The sequence below is a fragment of the Aythya marila genome, assembly GCF_965140915.1.
Source record: "Aythya marila genome assembly, chromosome: 5".
Classification (NCBI taxonomy): Eukaryota; Metazoa; Chordata; class Aves; order Anseriformes; family Anatidae; genus Aythya; species Aythya marila.
Window position 1 is genome coordinate 53,585,024 of NC_139046.1, and position 23,231 is coordinate 53,608,254.

At 49.3% G+C, this 23,231-nt stretch overlaps 1 protein-coding gene across 1 annotated transcript; it reads left to right on the forward strand.

The window, feature by feature from the left end:
* Window positions 1-1,613: 1,613 nt before the first annotated feature.
* RAB3IL1 (RAB3A interacting protein like 1) lies at window positions 1,614-22,533 on the forward strand. The gene is made up of 10 exons (XM_082761599.1): window positions 1,614-1,864; window positions 6,052-6,286; window positions 6,797-6,892; window positions 8,351-8,428; window positions 8,503-8,718; window positions 11,676-11,804; window positions 11,919-12,031; window positions 14,888-14,987; window positions 15,926-15,992; window positions 16,344-22,533. Exons 1-10 carry the CDS (start codon window positions 1,854-1,856, stop codon window positions 16,424-16,426), a joined length of 1,128 nt encoding a protein of 375 aa, XP_082617725.1. The 5' UTR covers window positions 1,614-1,853; the 3' UTR covers window positions 16,427-22,533.
* The last annotated feature ends 698 nt before the right edge of the window (window positions 22,534-23,231 follow it).

The following is a 23,231-nucleotide window of genomic DNA, read 5'->3' on the forward strand; positions in this document are numbered from 1 at the left end:
GCCAAAATTGCAGTGCAGTCAATCCAGAGGCTGTTGTGGACCCATTTGGGGCCTGGGGTAACAGCAGGAATGCTTTGCCCTTTTTGTTCCTAGCAGGCAGACATACCCCCAGTGACTTGGATGTGTGCTTCTTTGGGCACCTTGCTGGGTAATGCTCAAAGTGACAGCTGTCTTTCTGCCTGTAGCTAATGCCCCAGAGAGGGGGTAAGCTTCCTAGAAGCACAGCTCCTCTTGATTTCAGTGGCTGGCTGTGTAGTGGATTGGTCATTTCCAAATGTCCCAGGCATTACTTGCTCACTTCTACGGCTGACCCTTTTCGACCCTCTGTGCTCGTAGACCAGGCCCAAGAGAGGAAAAAGCTTTCCAGATCAGTAACATCCTGGGTACAAGGGCTCCTCTGTGCACATGTGGTGATGCAGGGGGAGGAGAAGCAGTGGACAGAGAACAGTGTGTTCCCGCTGCTTGGCAGAGAGGATGTAAATCTGTGGCTACAAGGCTGCTCTCATCTACCGGGAGGGCGGCCGTGCTCCCTCAGCCTCCCGGGGCTGACAAGTGCAAGGATGAGCTAGTTAAAAACTGGAGCCATGATAGCCAAAGCTCAGTAACAATGAGACCAACTCATCTCATTCAGGTAAGGGTACAGAAGCTCCAGTGCTTTCTCTGAATGCTGAATTTAAAAATCCCTATCCTTTCACTTTCCTGTATGTTGTTGCTTCTTTAAATCCCTGGCTTTCCTACTGAGCCCATATGGCTGTTTCAGTGGGACTCCCAGGGCATGCTCTGTGCCGGGGACTGACGATGTGTTTATGTGCAGTGTAAAGGTGTCAGCAGTCACCGGTACCGGTTTGGATCCCTTGCTGAGCACACACCAGCCCTCAAGGACCCCTCCAGCTGAGCAGTCTATAAGCTGCAGTGACCTAAAGTTGTTTATAGCTGCTTCCTCTGTGGCAGCATCACAGCAGAGGTTGTCCCTCTGCAAACCTTAGCTAACCCCAGCAGTGCCGACCTCTGACATCCGGACTCAGGAACTCTAAATCAGGACATTGACAGAAGTTCTGAAAGTAGTGTTTATCTTTTATCTATCCTCTAGGCCTTCCACATGACTTCCAGACTCCTCCATGTAATCACAAGGTCTGGGATCGTGTCTGTCTCTTTGCAACTACCTGAAAGGAAGGTGTGGGGAGCTGGGGGTTGGCATCTTCTTGCAGATAATTGGTGATAGGACAAGAGGGAATGGCCTCAAGGTGTGCCAGGGGAGGCTCAGGTTGGAAAGGAGGAGATGTTTCTGTTCAGAAAGAGCAGTCAGGCGTTGGGACGGGTTGCCCAGGGAGGTGGTGGAGTCACCGTCCCTGGGGGTGTTCAAGGAGAGGTTGGACGTGGTGCTTGGGGACACGGTTTGGTGGGTGATATCGATGGTAGGGGGATGGTTGGATGATCCTGGAGGGCTTAACGACCCTACAGTTCTCTTCCACGATTCCATGTTTTTATTATGAAGAGCCCGGCACGCTTTGCAGCCCTGGAAGCCGGAGCTCTGAGGAGGGAGCTGGCCCCTCAGGGCGGGCCGAGCCTGTCCCGTCAGCGCCGCGGGGCGGCCTCACGCACTCGCTCCTCCCGCCGCTGCCGGAGTCGTGCGGGGGGCCCCTCGGTCCTCCCTTCCCCTTCTCCTCCCCTCCTCTCCCTCCCCTGCCGGCCCGTCCCCTCCCCGCAGGCGGGAGCGAGGCCCTTGAGGCGGGCCCGGGTGGGCTCGGGGCCATGGGGGCAGCGGCCGCTCCTCCTCCTCCTCCTCTTCCTCCTCCTCCTGCGTCGCCGCCACCGCCGTGAGGAGCGGCGCGGCTCCGCCGGGGGGACGCGGCATGAGGCGGGGGTAGGTGCCGGGGAGCCGCGGCCACGGGGGGCTTCCGAGGCTCTGGGGGGGCGGTGGGGGAGCCCCCGGGGTCTGGGGTTTGGGGCTGGGGTCGGGGTTGGGGTCGCGGTGGGGCTGCCGAGCTGTGCCCGCTCGCCGTTGGGGTTGGGTTTGGGTTTGGGGTTGGGTTCTCCCCAGTTTTCCATTGGGCTCGGAGCCCTTCATGCCTCGTGTCCCCGCAGCTGCAAGCCTCGGGGAGAGTCCAAAGAGTGCAGCCAAGCCTTAGCGCGGGCAGTGGGACACAGATAGCGAGATGAGATCCACGTAAGGAGGCAGGAGGCTGATAGTGAGCGCTCCCCAGACACAAGAATATTCCCCAGTTCGGACCCGAGAGCATTCACCAGCTCAGACACAAGAATATCCACCAGTACAAGACATCAGAACGCAGTGCCTGATTGCCGTCCGCCGAGGCCAACCTAAGAGCTAGGAACTGTGCGTTACATTTCCATACACCACTCCCGTAAGTTTCACCAGGGCAAAAGCTTCAGGGAGCGAGCTGCCGAGTGCCCGGTGGGACAGGCGAGTGCTTCTCTGTGGGCTGATTTCGGCTGGTGGCAGCACCCCGCAGCAGCTACGGGGCTGTTCCCACCATCACGGCACGCTTGAGCCCTCCTCGGCGGGCTGGAGTTTAACCTGGAGGGACCCGCAGGCTGCTCGTACAGGAAATAACCCTGTCAGATCAGCACTGCAGGAAACGTGGGGCCTGCTGGAAAAACTGCGGATCCTGCACATTTTTTTGCTTTTTCTACAGAATCCAACTTTAGAAGGTTGTGGTGCGTGTAGCTTTTTTTTTTTTTTTATGTATATTTAGTTAGTTTTTTTTTTTTTATTGTTATTTGCTTGTTTGTTGGGAATTTTTTCTGCCTGCTTTTTGCATTTCTTGTGTATGTGGGGGACCATTAGCATATGATACGTTTTTCTGAGGAATACAGCCACCAGTCAGGCCAGCAATAGCAGGAGGGCACAAACGTATGTGGTCCTTTGGTTGCTAAGGGTGTGTATTTCAAAGCCCAGCTGGAGAATGGAGATAAATGCTTGGCTGGGCAGAAGTCAGCATAACCAAGGCTTTCTTGGCAATTCTGTTTGCACAACATGAAGAACGAGCTATTCCATTATAGAAGAGGAGATGACTTTTTGGGGTGGGTTTTTAGGTCTCTTGGCATTATGGAGATGCTGTAGATGGGGCTTGTTCCATTCCTGCCTGTCTTCCACTTTTCTTCCATCCTGCTTGTATATACAGAAGCATACATGCCTTCCAAGACAGAAAACTTTCAACTGAGAACTTAAGTCATAAAGAAACATTTTTTTTTCCTTGTTATATATGGGATAGGTTAACTCTTAGTAGTTAAGTGGACTGTTGAAATGCCCTCATTTCTTTTTCCAGCGGATTGGTTTTGAATTTAGTTTTTCCTCCCTGCTTTGTTTTTTGTTCTCTTCTGATCACAGGAGCTGGGGTCCTTCTGGTGAGTTTCCTGTCCAAGGCAGGAGTGCCTGGGGAGATGTGGTCCCTGCCTAATCTCAGAAGTCCATGGCAGAGAGGGCTTTCTCTCTGCCATCTGAGAAATGGTTTAACTGTTGAACAAACCGTTCTGTTGCGAATGCTCTCCCTGCTTCATGGCAAATCCACTGCAGAAAACCTCCCCTGATTTTTGTGTGGCTAGGACGAGTTGTTTTCATCAACTCCCCACCTTCCTGTAACGGGTTTCATTCCTTTCCATTGGGTCATTCCTTTGCTGGGTACCTCCCCTTCCTGAGTGAAGCCTTTGGAGACCTACTTATTCCATTAGCAATGTTGCTGTTTAGGTACGTGATACATGTTAGCTAATCTTGACCTTTCTAAACCATTTTATTTCTTCTGTGCAGTTTAGCCTGTCCTCTGATGAACGAAACATGTCAACAGAGCAGCCAAACTGCATAAAAGAAGTGCTGCACAGCCTGAACACTCTGTAATGCACACTTGTCTGCTCTCTTGCACCTAAAGGAGTAGAAGCACGCACAGTATGGGAATTCCTGTTGGTCATGGGTCACTCACTCAGGTGTATGCATTTGTGTGTATTGTTTTTTATCTAGCAGTTCCAGTGTGATGAATAGCTTGAGGTGAATTATCTTTGCATGGTGGCACTGTCTGTCCTTTTCTCTCTGACCAAAATGATTTTTATTTTCATGCCCTTTCCCAACGTTATTTTCTACACTTCCAAATTTCCAAACTTAGTGTTATTACCAGAATGAGCCTCCCCTCCTAGATTTTCCCAACGAAAGTTAAGTAAAAAAACCAGGTGAAGTCAACAGGACCCCATTTCCTTCTGTATCCTTTCCTATCTTCCAGCAGAGTTGATATTCTCACTTGTTCTTGCTCTACTAAGAGGCCACCAAAATCTGTGGTTCTGACTGCAGTGTCCATCCACCTTTCCCAGTTCAGCAGCAAAAATGCTGCCCAGTTTGCATAGCATAATGGGTGCTCCTGTGCTTTAGTTTTCCAAGGATTCAGAGATTCCCCTGTGTCTTTTTCATATTATTCCTGTGATACCTAAGCTGAATTAGCTGCTGTTGCTTTCCCTCTTTGGAAGCTCACTGCAAACAGCCAGTGCTTGTGTACAGCTCTGGGGAGAAGGAAGGTAGCTGCATTGCCCCAGGGCTATTTGAGTAGAAAAGGCAAGGGCACCATGCTGCTGCCAGGTGGCATAGCCTAGCTGAAAAAGGCTTGTCTGCAGCTGGACCTAATGATTAGACTGCCTTTTTTTTTATTTAGATGAGATCAGAGAGATCAAGGTTGTGCTGAGCTGTGCGTGGCTGAGGATACAAGCTTGTTGTCTGTGCTCTGATGTACAGTATGGGGCTGGGGTCAGAGTGAGAGGGAAAGAGCGGGGTCTGGTTGGAATGCAGGAGGTGCAGCAAGACCAGGAGAGAAAAACAGAGATTGGAAACAGGGAAGAACATGAGGGGACCCTAAATGGTAAAAGGTGATGGCTTCTTTGCACCAGAAGGTAGTGGGCAAGAGGCAGCAGCCAGGCAGCGTGCAGGAGGAGGGACTGATGCTGTGCATGCCAAAGGATAGCTCCGCAGCTCAGCTAAGGCTTGTTACAGATAACTGGCGGCTGGTTAATCTGCAGAGCAGTGTGCGAGTGCTGCCGAGTGGCTGGACATGATAGAAAGCTTCCACGTACACAGGGCTTGATTGCACTCCCTCGGGCTTCAAGCAGCAGGTGACCGTGCAAGGACAGCTCTGCGCAGGGAGGAGTGATGCACATGCTCCAGGCAGCACCGTGATTGCAGCGCCTGCCACGTGGACATCCAAGTCTGCTTTTTCCCTCCCGTAAGACCCCAGCAGCTGCAAAGCCTGCTCGATTCATCAGTCTTGGTCTGTGTTAGCGTGCCAGCAGCTGACAAAGTCCTACTGAGCGCTGGGGAGCCGTGTCCCGGGTGACTTTTCTGATTTCCTGTCTCTGTTACATCTGTACGTGCCAGCCTTTGGAACTGAGACGCAGGGCTTCGTCCCAGCTCAGTGAGGATACGCTGCTCTAGGCAGCACCGTGGAGGGCTTTGGTGGAAAAACAACAGTTTAAAGAGGAGGGGTGAAGGCTGGGTTTGCCGTGAAGGGTCTGTATTGCTAGGGAATGTGGGAGCTGTGCTGGCTTTGTCTTCTGGTCATCCTTCAGACCCGTGCGTGCTTTTGGGTGGTGTGGTCCTGCCTACCAGGCTCCTGGGCTCTGTGCTGTGTCCCTGCTGGTTCTTTCAGCTCCCGTTTGAAGGTCTGGTTGTGCGAAAATGGTTTGTTTAGGACTTTCCCTCCCTGGAAAGTCTTGTGCTGAGGGTAAGCAAGCCCAGCCTAGGGGTAACGGAGGCTGGCGGTAGGAGTGCTGGGAGTGTTAGAGGGGGGCTGCAAATCACCTCCTAGTCTTGGTTTTGAATCAGGTCCCATTTTTGAGAGTCAAATTCCTGCAGCACAGAGGCCCACAGCCTTTTGAGTGCCCGCTGCAGCTCCACCAGCAAGCAGAGCATGCTACTGAGTGCCCTGTTCGGTGCAATACTGCTCAGCCTTCTTGAAATACTGGGGAAACCCAGCCTGGTGTGTCTCAATGTTGCCTCTCAGCCTGGTAGGTTTGCTGATAAACCCCCACATAAAGTTTGACTGTGCTGGTCCCCTACAGCCAGACCCATCTGGAGGAAGACAGCCAGAAGGAACCAGCTGTGGGATACTGGAAGCCACTGATGCCATCCAAAGGCAGCAAGGAGGAGCCAGAGACTGGGTGCCAGGATGCTGGACCTGGGGATGAGAGCCAGTCCGCTGAGCAGTGCAACGTCTCCCGTCTCCGCAGCTCCTCGGTGGAGATCCGTGAGAAGGGATCCGAGTTCCTGAAGGAGGAGCTGCACAAAGCACAGAAGGTAAAGCCCGGAGCGTGTGAGAAGAGCTGAGGATGGAGGCACAGACTTGAGCAGTGGGGGGTGTTGCAGAGGTCGTGGGGGAGCAAGGTCTGAATCTGACTGTGCAGGAATCTGGAGTAGGCAAAAGAGGAGAGAGATTGAGGTGGTCATAAAGCGCTTTGGAACAGGACAGCAGTTACTAGGATGGTCCAAAGTCCCTGGGCCAATGTCCAAATTAGTCCCAGAAACCTGCTACAGGGGTCTGTGATACACAGAGAGCAGCTTGAGGTGGGCAGTGCTTACTGTGCAGCCTCATTGCTGATGGCAAACGAGCAATGCCAACCTGAGAAGCCCACCACGACTTGTGGAGGGATGCCTTGGGTGGCACCGAGTGCTGCGACAGGAGTCCTGGGCCTGTGATCCACACAGGGGTAGGGAAGAAGGGCTGTGATTGATAGGTGGGGCCAGGCAGGTGTCAGCACTGCTGGGGTCTGCTAGGAGCTCATGCATCCCTCTTGTCTTCCTCAACAGGAGCTGAAGCTGAAGGACAAAGAATGTGAAAGACTGTCAAAAGTCAGGGAACAACTGGAGCAGGAGCTAGAGGAGTTAACAGCTAGCCTGTTTGAGGTACCACCCTCTTCCTTTTCCCATCATTTCTTAAAACTAAGCTCGCTTCCAACTCCAGAGAAAGTCTACCTCAAAGGACTTCCACAGCCGTTATCACCTCCCACAGCTTCCTCCTTCCCTCTGTTGTTCTTTCTCATCGGAAAGCTGTGCAGAGCTGCCAGCAGAGCCCCACAGGAGGTGGTACCTGCTCCTGGGGAGGGTTTGCATGCGTTCCTTTCCCCTCCTCACAGCTGTATGGTGATAAATGGCACAGCAGGTATGGGGCTGTGGTTGCAAACCCAAGCAAAACCAGACATGGGGATGCCCAGAACTGGAGGTGAGCGTGACTGCCTGCCCTGTGCCTGCTCTGCAATCTGAGCAGCAGCTGCTGTGTAGCAGAGATGAGTCCCTGGCTCGTGTCAGCCTTTGCTTGGGGTAGGAGCAAGCTGGATGTCCCCTGTACGCTCAGCTCCAGTGAGTGTTCAGGTCTGTTAGTAGTGGTGGCGGTGATGTTTGTGGTGGTGTTTTGCTTTATTGTTTTTGGTGATGTGGTTCTTGTCAAGCTCAATCCTGACAAGATCCCGTTGCCAACAGCTCTAATCTCTAGATTTTTGCTGCGGGCTCACAGTGAGCTTAGAGACAGCACACCCGAGGGATTTCTTCCTTCCGATGGCCTTGGACAAAGTGCTTCCAGGCAGTGCTGTGGGGTGGCCTCAGCTGAGACCGACAGCACCCACCTCACCCTTCCTGTGGGAGATGCTTTCAGGCTAATCTTGTTTAGTCCCCACCTGAGCTACTGCTGCTGCGTTGCAGCCATGCCCAGAGCAGCAAGGCCACAAAGGAAGTGGGAGCAGAGTGCAATAACAAGTCAGGCGAGGGCAGGAGAGCAGTGACCTCAACCAGTGGAGGAGCAAGGATGTGGAGTCTGGGTCAGGATCTTTGCCAGAGATGGTGATCAGGGCGAGAAACAGTCCAGTGGTCAGCCAGCAAGCATGCAGTGATGACACACCGCTGAGGTCAAGCCAGGAAACAACTCTCAGGCTTAGAGTCAGGATTGCAGGAGCACTGGATGGGGTGCAGACAACACTGCTGCACAGCTAAGATGTAGCACAGGTGGGTGCCAGTGTTAAAGCATCAGCCTTAAAGCAAATCCCAAGGGCAAGGAGGGGCATGCCCTTGCTTCTAGCTTTCTTCACAGAACCTTTTATCAGTGAAGATTACGACCTTGGACTCAGCCAGCTAAACTCGTAGCCAATTTAGTCAATTATACTCCTAGAAGGAGGATGCACTCCAGAACCTGAGACCCTTTTTCTGGGAAATTCTGGGGGAGAACTCTTCGCATCTGGTAGAGTAAAACCCTCGGATGTGACAGTGATGTCTGTCCCCTTGCTTGCCTGTGATGTGGCAGAGCTTTGGCCTGCCCTGGTGGCTTTATGAGATGGAACTGCAGCAGACAGACTAAAGCTCTTTCTGGTCCAGGAAGCACACAAGATGGTGAGAGAAGCGAACACGAAACAGGCGGCAGCAGAGAAACAGCTGAAGGAAGCACGGGGAAAGGTGAGAACTGTGCTGTCTGTGACTTGCTCTCTGTGCTGGATTGGTGCTGGTGACTCTCGCCTTGTCTCTCGCAGATCGACATGCTGCAGGCAGAGGTGACAGCTCTGAAGACGCTTGTGATCACATCCACACCTTCATCTCCAAACTGGGAGCTGCACCCTCAGCTCCAGAGCCCTTCTAAAGCTGTCTTTAGGAAAGGCCACGCACGAAACAAGAGCACCAGCAGTGCAATGATCACAGCTGCCAGCCACAACGTGGCTCCAGAGCCAATCAGTCGCGAGTGCAAAGAGGTGGGTGAGGGCCATGCACTGCATCAGCCATGGCGCCACTGCTGCCAGCAGTTGCTGAGCAGAAGCCAGTTGTTTCTGCTGCATCTTGGCAGCTGAGTCCACTGTCTGTTCTGGCATGATTTGCTTTTGTTGCTCTTCTCTGAAGTAGTTTGGCTTTTAATGATCACAGCTGGACTCCAGGACTCCTCCATCAACTTTTAGTCTCTTGTTCTGTGCTCTTGGGCATGTCACTCTACTTCTTCCTCTTAGCAGAGCATATATGTAATGTTTACCTTTCTCTCTGGAAGGACTGGGCAGAGAAGCCTACAAAGCATTTGTGAATATCTTTGAACCAAACTGTGTTTAATTCCCTCCAATGATCATTTAGTAGTCCTCCATCTGCTGTGACCACGAGTGTAATGCTTTTCTGCTAGCAGGACTTTTCTAGCTGGGACCTTTCCACTACCCAAATGTATGCACAGCTACCCTGAAGAGCAGAAAGGAGGCAAGTTGGGGCACTTGATCAGTAAAAAATAAGGGCTGCTAATGAAACTAAGACTTTCACCAAACAGGGCTGTGCTGGCAGCACTGGTAACCTCACTTTCTGGCAGTAAATTCAATGGCTATACCTTGTCAGCTTCTGTGTGGTGCTCTTGCTGCTAGTTTGGATGAAGTGCTTCAGGCAGCATCGGCTATAACAATTGCCCTGGGAGCAGTAGCAATGAGAGATGAAGATCTTCAACTCTTTTTCACAGGCAGAGAGGAACAAAGGCTATGTCAGAAAAAAAAATAAAGGAAAAAAATGAGTTTAGTAAATGTAAAGCCCTGCTGTACTGGTTTCTCTCGGTCATTCAGAGATATGCTGGGAGTTGGAGTCAAACACATAGTTGGCTAGAAGCTAATTTGAGGGTCGGGAAGAAAAAGGTTTTATTATTTTTTTTTAAGGTCCTGTGACCTCTCCTAATGATAACCATTCCTCCAGTCAGGACAGAGGAGTTCCAGACTGAAAACCCAGTTAGGTGAACCACTGATTACACGGTAGAAGTTACTCTCTGCCTACTGTAAGCAGAGATAATTTTATTGCTGACTGGTTAGTTCATTTTTACTGTTCTTAGCTCAGTCTCAGCAAAGTTTACATTGATGATGTGTAGAGAAATGCTAGCTCTTATAAGTGACTTGCTTGTTAAAGAGGTGGACTTGTCACTGCTTTGAATTCCATTTATTTGTGTAAACAACTTCCACATTGTGCAAATATCCTGGAGTTTAAAGTCCTGGGGCTACAGCTTCTGAAGTGACTAGTAAGTTTATGTATCGGGGTGGGGTGATTTTTGCTAATTTACTCATTTCTGACACTCGAGTTCTTTAAAGACCTGTATGAGAGGTGATGAGAGAGATGAAAAGATAGAACCTGGCATTCAGAGAGTAAACATGTGGTGCTTTATGGAAAACACTTCCCATCCTGAGTTGTGCCCAAAACTTAGATTATTTTTTCTCTTTTTGTACCTCAAGCTGAAGTCTAAAGCTGTGCTTTGTGACCGTGTGATGTCTTGAGCAGCATGCTTTATTCCCTGGAAGCGAGGCCTTGAGCCTTTGTTTGTATCTGTTGTTTTGTCTTGTGTATTTTTACTTCCCGTTCTTGCCTGTCTCTCTCAAACCTTTTCCTTTCCTGTCTGTCTCCTCTTCTTGCCTCAAAGTCTGGGGTACCTGCTGCCCTCTCTCTGCTCCTCTGTGTGCCCCCCGGGACGGCTGTCCGCATCACCTGTGAGCCAGGCTGGCAGGCACTGGGGGCAGAGGCTTGCTCGTCCTTGCGGCAGGTAACCTTCCTGGGCAGGATCGGGGAGGGGTGGGACCCATCTGCCTCTCACACTTCGAGCCTTTCAGTTCTGGTTTCATTTTATGTTAACCTCCGTTTTTGCTTTGTTTTTTTTCTGAATTTGGTTTTCCATCTTGTGGCTCTGGAGCTCTCTCCTGGGGTGAGGTAAGCAGCCTCCATAGCATAGAGCAAGTGTGATAGAACTCAGACCTTTCCCAGTTCTGTTCACTTGTGTTCTTTGTCCTGCTCAGCATAGTTTCTTAGTTTTGTTTTTCCTTTCAGCACCTTTAACAGGATTTGCTGGCCTTTTAAGGATGTGCCCTGTCAGTTCAGTGGTGGCGGTCGTCTGAGGTTTAAGTGTCAGGTCCCAGAGAGTCTCAAGGACTGAAGAATTTTCAGCCAGGCAGCGTTGGAGGGAGCAACCTTCCTGCTGGTCAAGGGGTGGGAGAAAACTTGGGTCCCTTGTTGCTGAGGAGTGGTAATTCTTGCAAGCCCATCTGTAAAAGGCAATGAGCAGGCGTTGGAATTGGGAAAGCTGAGTTTGATATTCAACTTGTCCCTGCAAGCCTGTGTGATCGCCCAGCATTCCCTTTACTTCTGCAACTCCCCGAACAGCAGAGCTCTGGGCTTGGAGCGGCCTTTAAAGGGCTGGCATACCCTGTTACTTGGGCTCACTGAATGTAGTCCTGTTGATGGCTATTAATAGTTTTTTTTTTTTTTTTTTTTTTCCCAATTCCTCTTTTTCTATAGCAGTCCTTTCCTTACAGAAGTGCTCTTTGTCCTGTGTGTCGTTGCCGCTGTGCTTTGCCATCCAGCTGCTCTCATCATTTCTGCAGTGGGCACTCAGTCAGTTCAGCAGCTGTGTCTGGCTTTCCTTCAGCAGAGATGCTGTCCTGTACTGGAGGAAGGTGGAAGAGAGAGGGGTCTGCAGGTTTTTGGCAGAAGAAGCCCTATGTATGGGTCTGCCACAGAACTGCAGACGGGTGAGAGACAAAAGATCATCCGAGTACGCCAGCTTCCCTGAGACACTTCTGTGGTAGCCTTTCTAGATGCTGGTGTAGATGTTCTGTAGCTACAGTACTTGCTCAGTAACATATCTTTTGATATGGCATCTTTCCCTCCATCCACCTTCCATTTTCCTTCTCCTCTTGGATGTTTGCTGCAGGTCGACTCCGTTTTATTTGCCGAGTTCCAGTCCTGGAAGGAATCTCCAACTTTGGATAAATCCTGCTCCTTCTTGGACAGAATTTACCGCGAAGATGTGGGACCTTGTCTGGACTTCAGTAAGCAGGAGGTGAGTGCTGGAAACTGAGGACAAAAAACTGCGCGGTCTGACAGACCTTTAAATGCACATTTAGGGAGGTGAGCTTTGTCCATCAGTATCTTCAGTCATTTCTCTTTGCTGCAGCTGTCCGAGCTGGTACGAGCGGCCGTGGAGCAGAATACACTCACCATTGAGCCGGTTGCTTCCCAGGCGCTGTCTGTGATGAAAGGGTCAGCAGAAGACTGCGGTGGGCCAAAGTAAGGAACCTTTCTTATGCTCCCTTGCCTTTTCTTTGCCAGTGGTGTTTTCTGGCTGCCTAGCAGAGTTGGGCAGGCCTGGCTCAGTCAGTTACGAGGGCTCAGCTGAGTGTGCCACTAGCCTATGATCAGTGGTGATGAAGTTCAACTTATTTATGCGAGAAGAATTAGATCAACTGAGCTGATCTACTCTAATTGAATGCTTGGGGGATAACTTAGTGATGTATTAGTGCCCTCAGCTTGGAAAAAGTTTTTTTCCCCCCTTAAAAAAGAAACTTTTTATGTTCTCTAAATGTTTGTGCATAACCTAGGGTGAAAGGGTTAAATCAGAGCTACGTTATCTCATGTTCTTGTATTGCGAGACCTTTGAGCTCACCTTGCACTATTGACATTGCTGGTGCTTCAGGTGGATTTGAGCATAGATCAGATCCCTTCTTCTCATGTCATCTTTCCCACCTGATGCTCTCACCATGCTATTGGAATTGGGGCATGGCTGCTCCAGAGCTGTGTGACCATGTCAGATGTGACAGACAACTTAGATTGCCTCAAGAAAGAGGAGCTCTAGCAGGAGTGACATGATCTTTCAACCTAAGATAGGAGTCTTTATCCGATTAGTGAATTCAATTTCAGTCAGGGCTCTCTCTGTCCTTCCTCCCCTTACCTTCAAGCAGAGCACTTTCTAGGCAAAGATGTTCCTGTAAATGTTGCTCACGTACAGGTTTCCTACCACTCTCTTCTGCATTTTCTCTCATCTCTAGATGAATTATTCCAAGAGCACGTGTCAGATACGTGCCAATAACAACCCATCCTGTGTTTATCCTTGTCGGCTTCCTTTTGATTTTTTTTCTCTTTGCAGCAGGTTCCAGTCACAAATTGTAATGTAAGTGAAGTATTAGGCAGTGATCAAGGATCTCTAATCCATTAACAAGTTACTAATTTAGCAGCTTTGAGGCTAGAGCTGAACTAAGCTAACCTTTTAACTATGTTTAATTTCCACCCAGACAAGGTGGTAAGGAGTCTTGCTGGTGGTAATAAATGCCCCGAAAGGGATTTGATTTGCCCCTCTTTGTTCCCCAGATGCACAATACAGATTTTTATGGCACCTTTGGTTGTGCTGTGGAGCAAAAAGGAGAAAGTTTGGGTCCTTGCCACCCTGTTGTACAGACTTCAGTGCAAGGCTTTCAGGAGTCTAAACAGGCAGGGACTATGTTGGTCATGTTGCCCATATGGCATCAAAGCAAAATGCTGGCCAGGAGGTGCTGAGGATAACTGGCTTTCCGGATGCCATGCCCAGCAAAGTGCTCTGAGGCATACAGAGTGCTTAAGGGTGAATGTACAAACGCTGTGGTTTAGGTTACTGCTAGCTAGTGTTGTGAGAGCTGGTGGTACACCAAGTGGTACCAACCAAGCAGCGACCAGCAGGATTCTCTTTTTTCCAGTGTGCTGAAGTGCTCAAATTGAGGATTTCGTACAGGTATCTTGTTTACAAAGGCGTTGGTCATCCTGCACGTTGTGAGAATTTAAACCCTTTAAGTTGTGTTAATATTTGGGCAAGGATTGTTTCTTATGCATCTGAACGCTCACAACCCATGCTTCCGCTCTTAGCTAATATTTGCAGCTAATATTTTCTTGTTAGCAGTGGGAAGCAAGCACCAAGACATGCTCAGAAGCTCTCTGGCACATCTGCTCCTGTGTGTGTTGTCAACTTTTGTGGCTCTCAGAGTAATCTGTGCAGCTGGGGAATGACGTCCCTCTTCCCACCTCATGTTTCTTCTTCTGGGGAAACGTGGTAATGACTCTGCAGCAGAAAATTCTGCTTCACTACTCGAAGTGATGGTAAAGGAGGGACCACTGGCTGGTACTGGGAACCATTCATCTTGAGAATAATGGAAGGAAATGGCAAGAAAATAGAGACCTGCTGCACCCTTGCTGGCCACATCTTTTTGCAATCTTTCTGGGAGCTGTATTGTCTTGAAAGGATTATACTTTTCTTCACTTTGTCTGAAATCTCTTTACAATTGGGAAGCCAAACTTTTTTCCCTGTCAGCACAGGAAGGGATGGGCTTGTTCTTAGGGACTTCAAGCCTTATCAGAGCCCCCTGAAGTCAGCACAAAGTCACCCCATGTGGCTTCAAATCAGGTGTAAATTAATGAAGAGGAGTCTAGCATAAAGGTTACAGTGTGGCTCATTTTGAGTTTTAAGTACGAGTTGCCGGTGACAACAGGGTTCGTGCCACTTGGTGGTGACAAAGTGTGATGTGCAAGCTTTAGGCCATACAGAATACCTGATAGCTTCCTGTTTTTCCTCAGAGGAGGCTTTATTTTTACAATCTTTCTTTCAGAGTTCCCGTGTAATGCTTTCAGGATTATCAGCTGCCCTTAAATGTGTTTTCCTGCAGTGTGGCAGACTCAGAGGTTTGCTGCTGGCTTGGTGCATGGAAAAAGTCCAAGCAGGGACACCTCAGGGGACATCCTACATGTCATGTTAGAGGATATTGAAGAGAGGAGTCCAGATGACACTTGTTATACTATGCTTCAGCTTTACCTCTTTCATACTTCCTGTGCTTCTGTTATAGGCTGTCTGCCACGGAAAGGTGATGCCTTGGTTTTCTTGGGCATGGAATAATTTATGGTACCAGATACTTAGCCTCCTAACCTCACCATTTATGTGATCTTCCTAGGTGCAAAAGGCTCATTATCAGCCCTGTTTTTTCCTTCTTAATGCTCACCGACATGAGTCTGGCTTCTGAGCTCCCCCTTCCATCTCCTGGGGGTAGCCTTGAGGTTGTTGCCTTGCTGTGTTCTGCTGTGCCTCTGGATTGCTCTGGGCTGAAGTGTTGTTTTCTCTCCCTGCAGGAAGTGTGCCCTAAGCGGCCTCCCCAGGACCTGCAAGCACCGCATCATGCTGGGGGATTCTGGAAATTATTACTACATTTCCCCATCCTGCAGGGCCAGGGTGAGTCTTCCACCTGCCCAGGGTGCCTCAGCCCTCCAAAATTGTTCCACGCCTTGAGGTGGAGGAGCTCTTGTGTCATCCCTCAAACTGACAGAGATCTGTGGGGCTTGAGTTTGTTCTCAGAGTTGTGGTGGCTCTTGATCAGAGTGGCTAATGCAGAGGTTTCCAGACCTGTCTCAGGCCCTGGTGCTGTGGGTTATGCTCGTTCAGGCAACCTGTCTTCAGTGTGTTCACTTCCATGGTTTGATTCATTACAGGAATTTGGTTTTTATTTATTTGTCATTCTCCTTTATAAAACACCATGATTTTCTGCTTTTTAAATGCTGGCTTTCGTTACTGTTCTGGTACGGATTATTGACTCAAATTGTTATGAGAACACACCGTCCTTTCCTTTAGAGGGAAGGGAGAAGGTGAATGATTTATTAATGCTGCCACGAGGGCTGTAATTCAACAGAGCATTTAAAAGTTTTTGCCTTCCTGTGTTGTGTATCAGAAGAGTCGATCCTGCAACACATGGACTTAGCTTGATTTAATTTTCTTCATGCCGTAATGTGTCAGAAACTCCTCTACCTCCCTGCATGCAGACTTCCTGCACAAACTTTTAACTCCAGAGATTTTCACTGAGTCAGAGAGCAGTGCTTTAGAAGGCAGCTTGTGGACTTTGCTGCCACATTAGTTAGTGACCAGTTAGCTCTCAAACCTGCAGTAGAAATTCTCACACTGTGTGTTGTGGGCAGCGCAATATCCTGGCATGGTATTGCAGATGCCCAGAACTTGGATATTTTTATCAGCTTTCTTCCTGTGTCTTTCTGTCTGGTGATACGTGGTACTATTTCTTAGGTGCTGAACACTAAGGGCATACCTGCTGGGTGCTGTGGCAGGCCACTTGAGGCAAAGCAGTTCTGTGTCTGACTCCTTTTCCTTTTTCTCTTCCTCAGATCACGGCAGCGTGCAACTTCTTCACCTACATTCGCTATATCCAGCAGGGCTTGGTGAGGCAGGACGGTAAGAGGGGAAAGTAGCTGGGTGTGGTGGGGGCTTTCTGTGGACCAGCTTTGGATCTCCCTGGATCTTTGAGAAACAGTTCAATGGCAAAAGAGAGGCACGAGTAGAAGGGATAAGTGCACCCATTCCTTGCCCTTTGGCTTCTTGGGAGCATTGCCCTGGGGTGGAGCTGGTTAAGGGGTGACCTGATGGGCCAGTCTCCTGCTGGGACCCTCCAGCATGTCTGCCTCCCTCGGTTGTGGGATGAGCCTGGTTGGGCTGCACAGTATGGCATGAGGTGGTGTCTTGTTATGCCTTTCTTACTGATTTTTTCTTTCTTTTCTTCTTCCCTACCCGCTTTTTGCCTTGTAGTGGAGCTGATGTTCTGGGAGGTTATGCGACTCCGGAGAGAGATGTCTCTGGCCAAACTTGGGTTTTATCCCAATGAGATCTAAGCAGATGCCTGGAGCACGGAAGGAAACTGCTCCTGAGTGAATGACTTGTCAAATGTAGCCTGCCGAACAGATGGATGAGGTGCCTCTCCAGCAGTGGCCTTGCTCCCTCCCCTACCTCCCTATGCCTGATGCTGATCATGGAGCAAAAAGCACAAGTTCCACCTCTGGCTGTCCCACTTCTCCAGCTGTGACTGGAATGCAGCTGCGAAGCTACCCCTTGAGAGCTGGGCTGGTCCTGGCTGCTGGTCCTGGGTGGCTGTCTACAGACTGTCCTCTGTGGAGACACGCAGCGTATACCCATTGTTTTTAAACTTCTGTTTTTATATGCAGTCTGCTTTGGCATAGTCTGAGGCCAGCCATGTGCGAGGCAGGAGTCCTGGGCTCCCTTCTTTGTAAGCAAGCCTTTCAGGACAGATGCTGGCTGTCTGTCCGTTTGTCTACTCCACTCATTCCTTGGGGCAGAGGGTGCTGTTGCCTAGCCATACACACAGGTTCTGCCAACAACTTACTCCTTTAACAACCCCGTAGATGCCAGCAGCACAAAATAATCTTACGGAGAACCATGAACTACCTATTTCCAAGTTCATCCATGCTCCTTTTAAAGAAGCCTGCAAGAGAAGCTTTCTGCCAGATGAGTCACAAGAGGGGTTTGTTTCTGTTTTTAGTTGGGGATTTGGCACTGGGAGCTTGTAATCCAGGCTGGGGGAATAACCAGAGCTGAGCACCTGGGACCTTTGGGAGAAGAAAGCAAGTAGGAAAATTGTGTAACTTGCAGCTGGCTGCAGCTTGGCTCCAGGCCTTGTTAAAAGGCCTTGACAATTTGCTGTGGTTGTAGCAGGCAGATGGAGACCTTGGAAGATGTTGCCACGTGACAATCCTTGGTGCAGAATTCCCCCATGGTGCTCCTACATACAGATGTCACCCACAGGCAAATGTCTTTGGTTTGTTACTACTCTGGGCACTGTTGTTCACACTTTGGATAGAAATCACAGTTCCAGGCCAGGTTCTTTGTCTCCAGAAAGAACCTGCCCAGGCTGGGCATAGTCTTGAGGCCAAAATTTCCTCCGTAATATAACAGCAGACCTAGAGATGCATGCCCCTTTGGGAAACCCAGCATCTCTCAGGCTGGAGGAAATTTGAGATGTTTCTGCATGTACACATAAGGGATGCGACTGTGTTTCAAAATCCACTGGGAAGGATGTCACTTTTCATCTCACTTGGCATTTCTGCACTCTGGTGTGTCACCCTGTCTCTGCTGTCATCATAACTCCTGTGTTAGCGTGTTGGTTTCCAGAACCAGGTTGTTGTCCTCAACTCCATTAAGTTTCATCCTCTCCTGGGAGATGCTGCAGTAGGGATTTTGTATCTTTGCTGTAAGAAATCTGAGCTGCTGTGGTTTTGTCCAGGGGAGGGAGGAATAGACTGGGGAATACAGGCTTTGGTTTGGAACCTAAGACAGGGGCAACTTCACAACAGATCCGAGAAAACCTTCCCGTGGAAGACCCCTAGTGTGAGCACAGGCTTTCCTGTCACTTAGCAGACACTTTCTATATGCCACTGAGTTGCTCCTCAAGGGGCTTCTTTCCTTATAGCTATACTGCACACATGGTATTATTTGCTAGGGGTTGGTAGCTATGTGAAACCTGAGTCCTCATCATCGCAAGAGCTGGAAGAACACATTCTAAAATTACTCAAATAGCTTTGAATCCACCTCCTTCAGCTCAGAAAAGGCTGACCTGCAGGTGCTGGTTGCTACCACCCCGGTTCTGTTTTCACTTAACACAGCTGAGCTGCCTCTGACTCGTGCTGATCACCCTAATTAGATGAGTGCCTGCATCAGCTGCTCTTGGCTGAAGAAATACGTTTCAAATGTTGAGTGAAAGCCTAGAGAATATATCTTTGGGTCTTGAGGCAGTGATACCCTGCATTTATGTTGTTGGTGTCTGCAGACTTCTGGCAATTGGGCATCAGCTTTTTCAGAGGAGAAGATAAAAATACCTTTCATCCGCTGCAGTTTTCAGGTCAGTTCTATCCCTGCTAATTTCTTCTTGTATCTGCTCCCTCTGAGCTTTTGATCTCTGCATGTCATCATGTGCCATGAGCTGCTACGTTGCACACCAGATGTGCCTACGTTACAGCACTGGGAATGAGACGATCTCTATGTAGGAGATGGCTTGTAGGACAGCCTCCTCCCAGTGTCACTATGTAAAGCACTTTGAGATAAAAGGATTTAGAGAAATGTATTGTATTTAGCTGACTTACATCTAAAGCATAGAGAACAATTTGAAAATTAATATGAAGTCACTCCATTAACAGCAGGATGGGTGCACCCTGCTCTTTAATAAAGGAAAAATAAACGTTTGCTATTAACCTCCGTAAAGGTCTGGTTGCAGTTCTACGAGTAGGTTGGTTGAGGGGCGTGTGTGAGCTCAGGAGACAAAAGAAAAATCGAATTTGGCTGGCTCGTGATGGAGTAGTTTGACCTAGAATGGTGGGCTAGAGTTTTGGGGGGGGAATGTACTGAGTTTTCTCCTGAAACCTTGCCTCATCTGGGCAGATTGGGGATTGATTGTATTCACAGTAAGGCCGGGGGAAAGGCTGCTGCATGTTTGCTGGGGAGGTCTTATGCTAGAACGTGGCTAAAGGCATGGTATCGTGGGGAGGGTGTGCAGGGATGTGCTGACTTCAGTCTTGAAGTGGCCGGAGGAGCTAACTACAGAAGGAAAAGCTAACAGTAACCTAGCAGGTAAACAAAGTGACAAAGAGCCTTCTATCAGTGCTGCTGAGCTCAAAGATGCTCTGAAAGCAGCAGTCAGGCAGCTATATGCTCTGTGTTTCTTTACCAGTGTGCCTCTTAAGGGACTTGGTTTTCAACAGTTTTTGTTATCACTCTGACGACTCCTGTAGCTGTTTGCTTCTTGACTTCAGCAGGAGACTGAGTGACGGTATTTTGGTGTAACAAGCAGCGTTTTTGTTTTTCACGGACATTTCTCACTACAAGGCAGGCCTGTGTGGTTGGTAAGTGAGACTGAGGTCTGCTCAGCTGTGGTCTCTTTTACTGGCCTGAAGCATTGCATGGGCTACACTGGCTGTCTCAAAAGCTGGTTAATTCAAGGTTAATTCTTCCTTGCAGAGCTGAGCAGCCTCCTGCTTTTCCTAGCACCAAGTGAAGACAGAACTGATGGGTGCATTTCAGAGGTTGCTATTGCAAATGCACCCTTAATGATATGGCAGGAAAGTTTGGCTGGGTAGGTTTTTGGCCTATGGACTCCACAGCTTTCTAGTTCATGTTTAACCTTTCTAGCTGTGCCTGGCTTGCCCTTGTGTGGTGCAGCAGCTGGAAAGGTGCTGTAGCTCTCAAGGAGAAACATCCACTAAGCAGTTTTTAAACCTGATGAGCAGGAGACTGGGCAGTAAAATACTTCACGGAGCTGATGCAGAAATAACTTGTGTTTTTCCCAGTGGACTTCTCAGATTCCTCCCCCTGCTGAGCTGTGATTAACTCGAATGCTGAGGTGACTTTGCATCCTACGAGGCTGGGGAGGGCCAAAAGGTAACTCAAACACCAAATGCAGTTTTATCCCCACTAGAACCAGCTGCTGGGATTTATTAATTCTATCTATTCATGTGGCAGCTGGTTGCTGTCACAGTGTGTGTCTGACCTGGGGCAGCAGCCCCCAGACTTCTCAGGCTGGGAAGCGAGGCTGCTCTGGCTTCAGTAAAATCATTTGCTCTCCTCTTTATCTGTGGAAGTTAACATGGAAGATCTCTTGTACTGCTGTGATGACTGTGGAGGGGAGAAGCAGAAGATCACAGGCCTTTGGGAAACGAAACAGAGGTACAGAGCAGAAAACAGCATTAGGCCTCACATTAGTAATGCTTGGTGAGGCCTCCAAATCAGGATGACAGGTCCCTGTCATCCTTTACTCCTTGTAAAATCCTCATACAATCTTGTATAAATGGGGGCATTGCCTTCCTTTAATACAAGGAGTGGTCTATTACCACAGCTTTCAGGCTCCTCTGGTCAGTTTAGGCCAGCGAGGGTAGGATTTGTGCTGACTGGATTCCCGCTCATTGGCATCAGATGTCATGGGAGGGAGAGGCACCAGAGGCAGCTGAGTGTCCACAGCTGCCCAGGGGGAAGGACCTGCCACCTCTGAAACCTGGAGAACACCAGCAGGTAGCAGTGACACTTGCTTGGCCCCTAGGGCCAGCAGCAGATATGAAGGAGTAGTTGGCTGCCTCCTGCCATAGCCCTGTGGTGCTTCCCTCTGGGTCTGAGCGGGGCTGTCTGTGCTAGGCTGATCTGTGCTTTTCAACTTCTGTCCTGTGTAAAAGCTGATGGATTTGGGATTGAGAGCTGTCTCCAGGGTGGGAGATAGATAAATAATGCTACGGATTCTGTGTTTAAAACGTGATGTAACTGGCCCTACCCGGTGCAGCGTGGCCTTGGTGTTCTGTCAGGCAGCCACAAGAGGGCACAGGCAGCCCAGGCAGGGACCGACCTCCGATCCCACAGCTTCGCCGTGAGAAAGGAGCATCCTTGGGGCCTTCCTCCCTTCTCTTCTGGCTTTTGAGAAGGTTTTGTGCCTGCAGATTTGGCTTCTGCAACCTCTCGGTGTACTTCTGTAGTCTTCCTTCCCTGCCAGCAGTAGGAGTTGGTGTTAGCTGGGTGCTGTTCTCCTGGGCTGAGTTTGGGGTCTTGTGTGTTCAGTGCCAGCCCTTCAGCAGTATCAAAAGGCCTTGCTGAAGTGTGCTTTGTCAGGAGTGCCTCATAACACCCGTGTTCCCCTTCACTGCTGTCGTGCCCAAAGCCATGTTGTGTCCTGCTGAGGGACACTTCAGAGAGGTCTCATTAAGCTAATTGTTGTCAGGCCTCTGCTACTGAGAGGAAGAGCAGTGAGATGAAGAGCCCTCACCCTAGTGGAGAACAGAAGGTAAGGAGTAAAATCACCTAAATGTCCTTTTTCCTCCTTGTATTTTGGGCAGGCTGCTATGTCTTTGGCAAAATGGTTGTGGGGAGGTGGCAGCTAGGCAGCAGCGTGCAGTGCTTGTTACCTGTGGTGTCTGCCTGGCCCAGGGCCATCCCCTCAGTATTATTTCTCACCCTGACTCTGTGGAGTTCACAAGCAGACCGTCAGAGTTGAGAGAGCCCTGTGGTCTCCCACCCTCTGCAGGGCAGTGCTGCACGAACGTGCCTGCAGAACAACATGAAAACACATGCCTGACACCTCTCCCCATGTGCAAGCAGACTGAGCTTTTTGGCACAGTTATCAGGTTGTGCTCCCATGGCCTTCAGCCATCACACTGCTTTGCATTTGGGTCTTGACCTTAAGAGCCTCCTTTGATCCTTTTTTTCTTTCTCTAATACCGTCTTTCAGAGCCCAACTCTTCAATGCTATGGAGAAGAAGTTTGTTCCTCTCTGGGATTTGTTTCCCTGGTCCTCCAACTAATCCTGGGTCCTGCACGGGATGGTTTGACCTTGACATATTTTTGACAGTCCTTTCCACAGAGTCTGGTGGCTGCATTACCTTTATTTCAATCTCAACAGCAGGACTGGATTTCCGTGCCCTTTGGGCAGAGTCTCCAGGTCCTTTTGTGCAAATTGTTGTATGAATAGCATTTCTTGTTGTGTTCATCTGCATCTACAACCTCTGCTAGTCTATCCTGAGCTAAAAAAACAGCTTCAAAGGGATAGTAGTTTAGACAACTGTCTATGTAGATGGCTTTGCCTTGCTTGAAGGACAATGAGCGAAACCATTGGAGAGGAAACCATTGTTTCCCCTTCTCTTTCCCTCCTAAATCCATTTTCCCTGCAATAAAGAAGAAAGAAGGTTTTATATCTGGAGGTCTGTGTCCACAAATCTGCCTTTGTGTAATTCTCTTTCCTTTATCATGCACTGTAAACAGAAAAGCATGTTTGACCTCAATCTCTTCTTAGAGCTGTTGGGGAAGAGGTTGGTGGGAGCAGGATGTCTGTTTGTCCTGGAGATGCCCTGATAACATGTGCACCAGAGAAGGGTGTGCTGTGAGGAACAGTGGTCCTTGTGACAACTCACACAGAGCCTTAGCCAACTTGAGTGATGAAGTTTTGTAGTAATTCTTTAAATATGTAGATGTACAAGTACAAACGTACTCATATGCCCATAGTGCTACCAGCATCTTCATCGTTAGCTTCTAACGTCAGTTAATCTCGGAGGTTAGGGTTGTGTACAATGAGGTGCTTTTCTTGGCACTTAGATGTTAATACACATTTAAGTCCAGAATTTAGCAGACTTTGAATGGCAAGAAAAGAGATACCAGGATTGGGAGCCTAGTGATCGTCCTGTCCTTTACCTTGCCTTCATGGTTACTCAGGGTTTGCAAAGGACCGTAAATCAGAGTGCCTTTGCACGGGAGGTCAGGCTGTCCCCAGATACACTTTGAAATGAAGGTTTCTGGGAATGAACAAATTAAACACTTCCTACTAGTTTCAGGTGCAGGCAAGGAGAAGGGAAGAGGTAAGCAGATGGCCTCAAAACTTCTCAGAAAAGCCTACTATTCCCATGTTTTCATGATGACCAGTAAATTTCTTTCGTGACAAATACATTAAAACAGTGAAGATCATTGCAGATAGGCAGCGCTCTGTAAGCCATGGAGAAATTCCAGTTATTCTGGGTAGTGTGGCCCTGCCAGGAAGAAGTCAATATCCTGGCACAACTCTGAAGTTGCACGTGGCACAGTGAACTGGGGCTGATCAGCTCTGCCAAGCCAACACGTTCCTAATAGGAGCAGTCCCTGTGGTGCCACTGGTGCTGGGTGCCA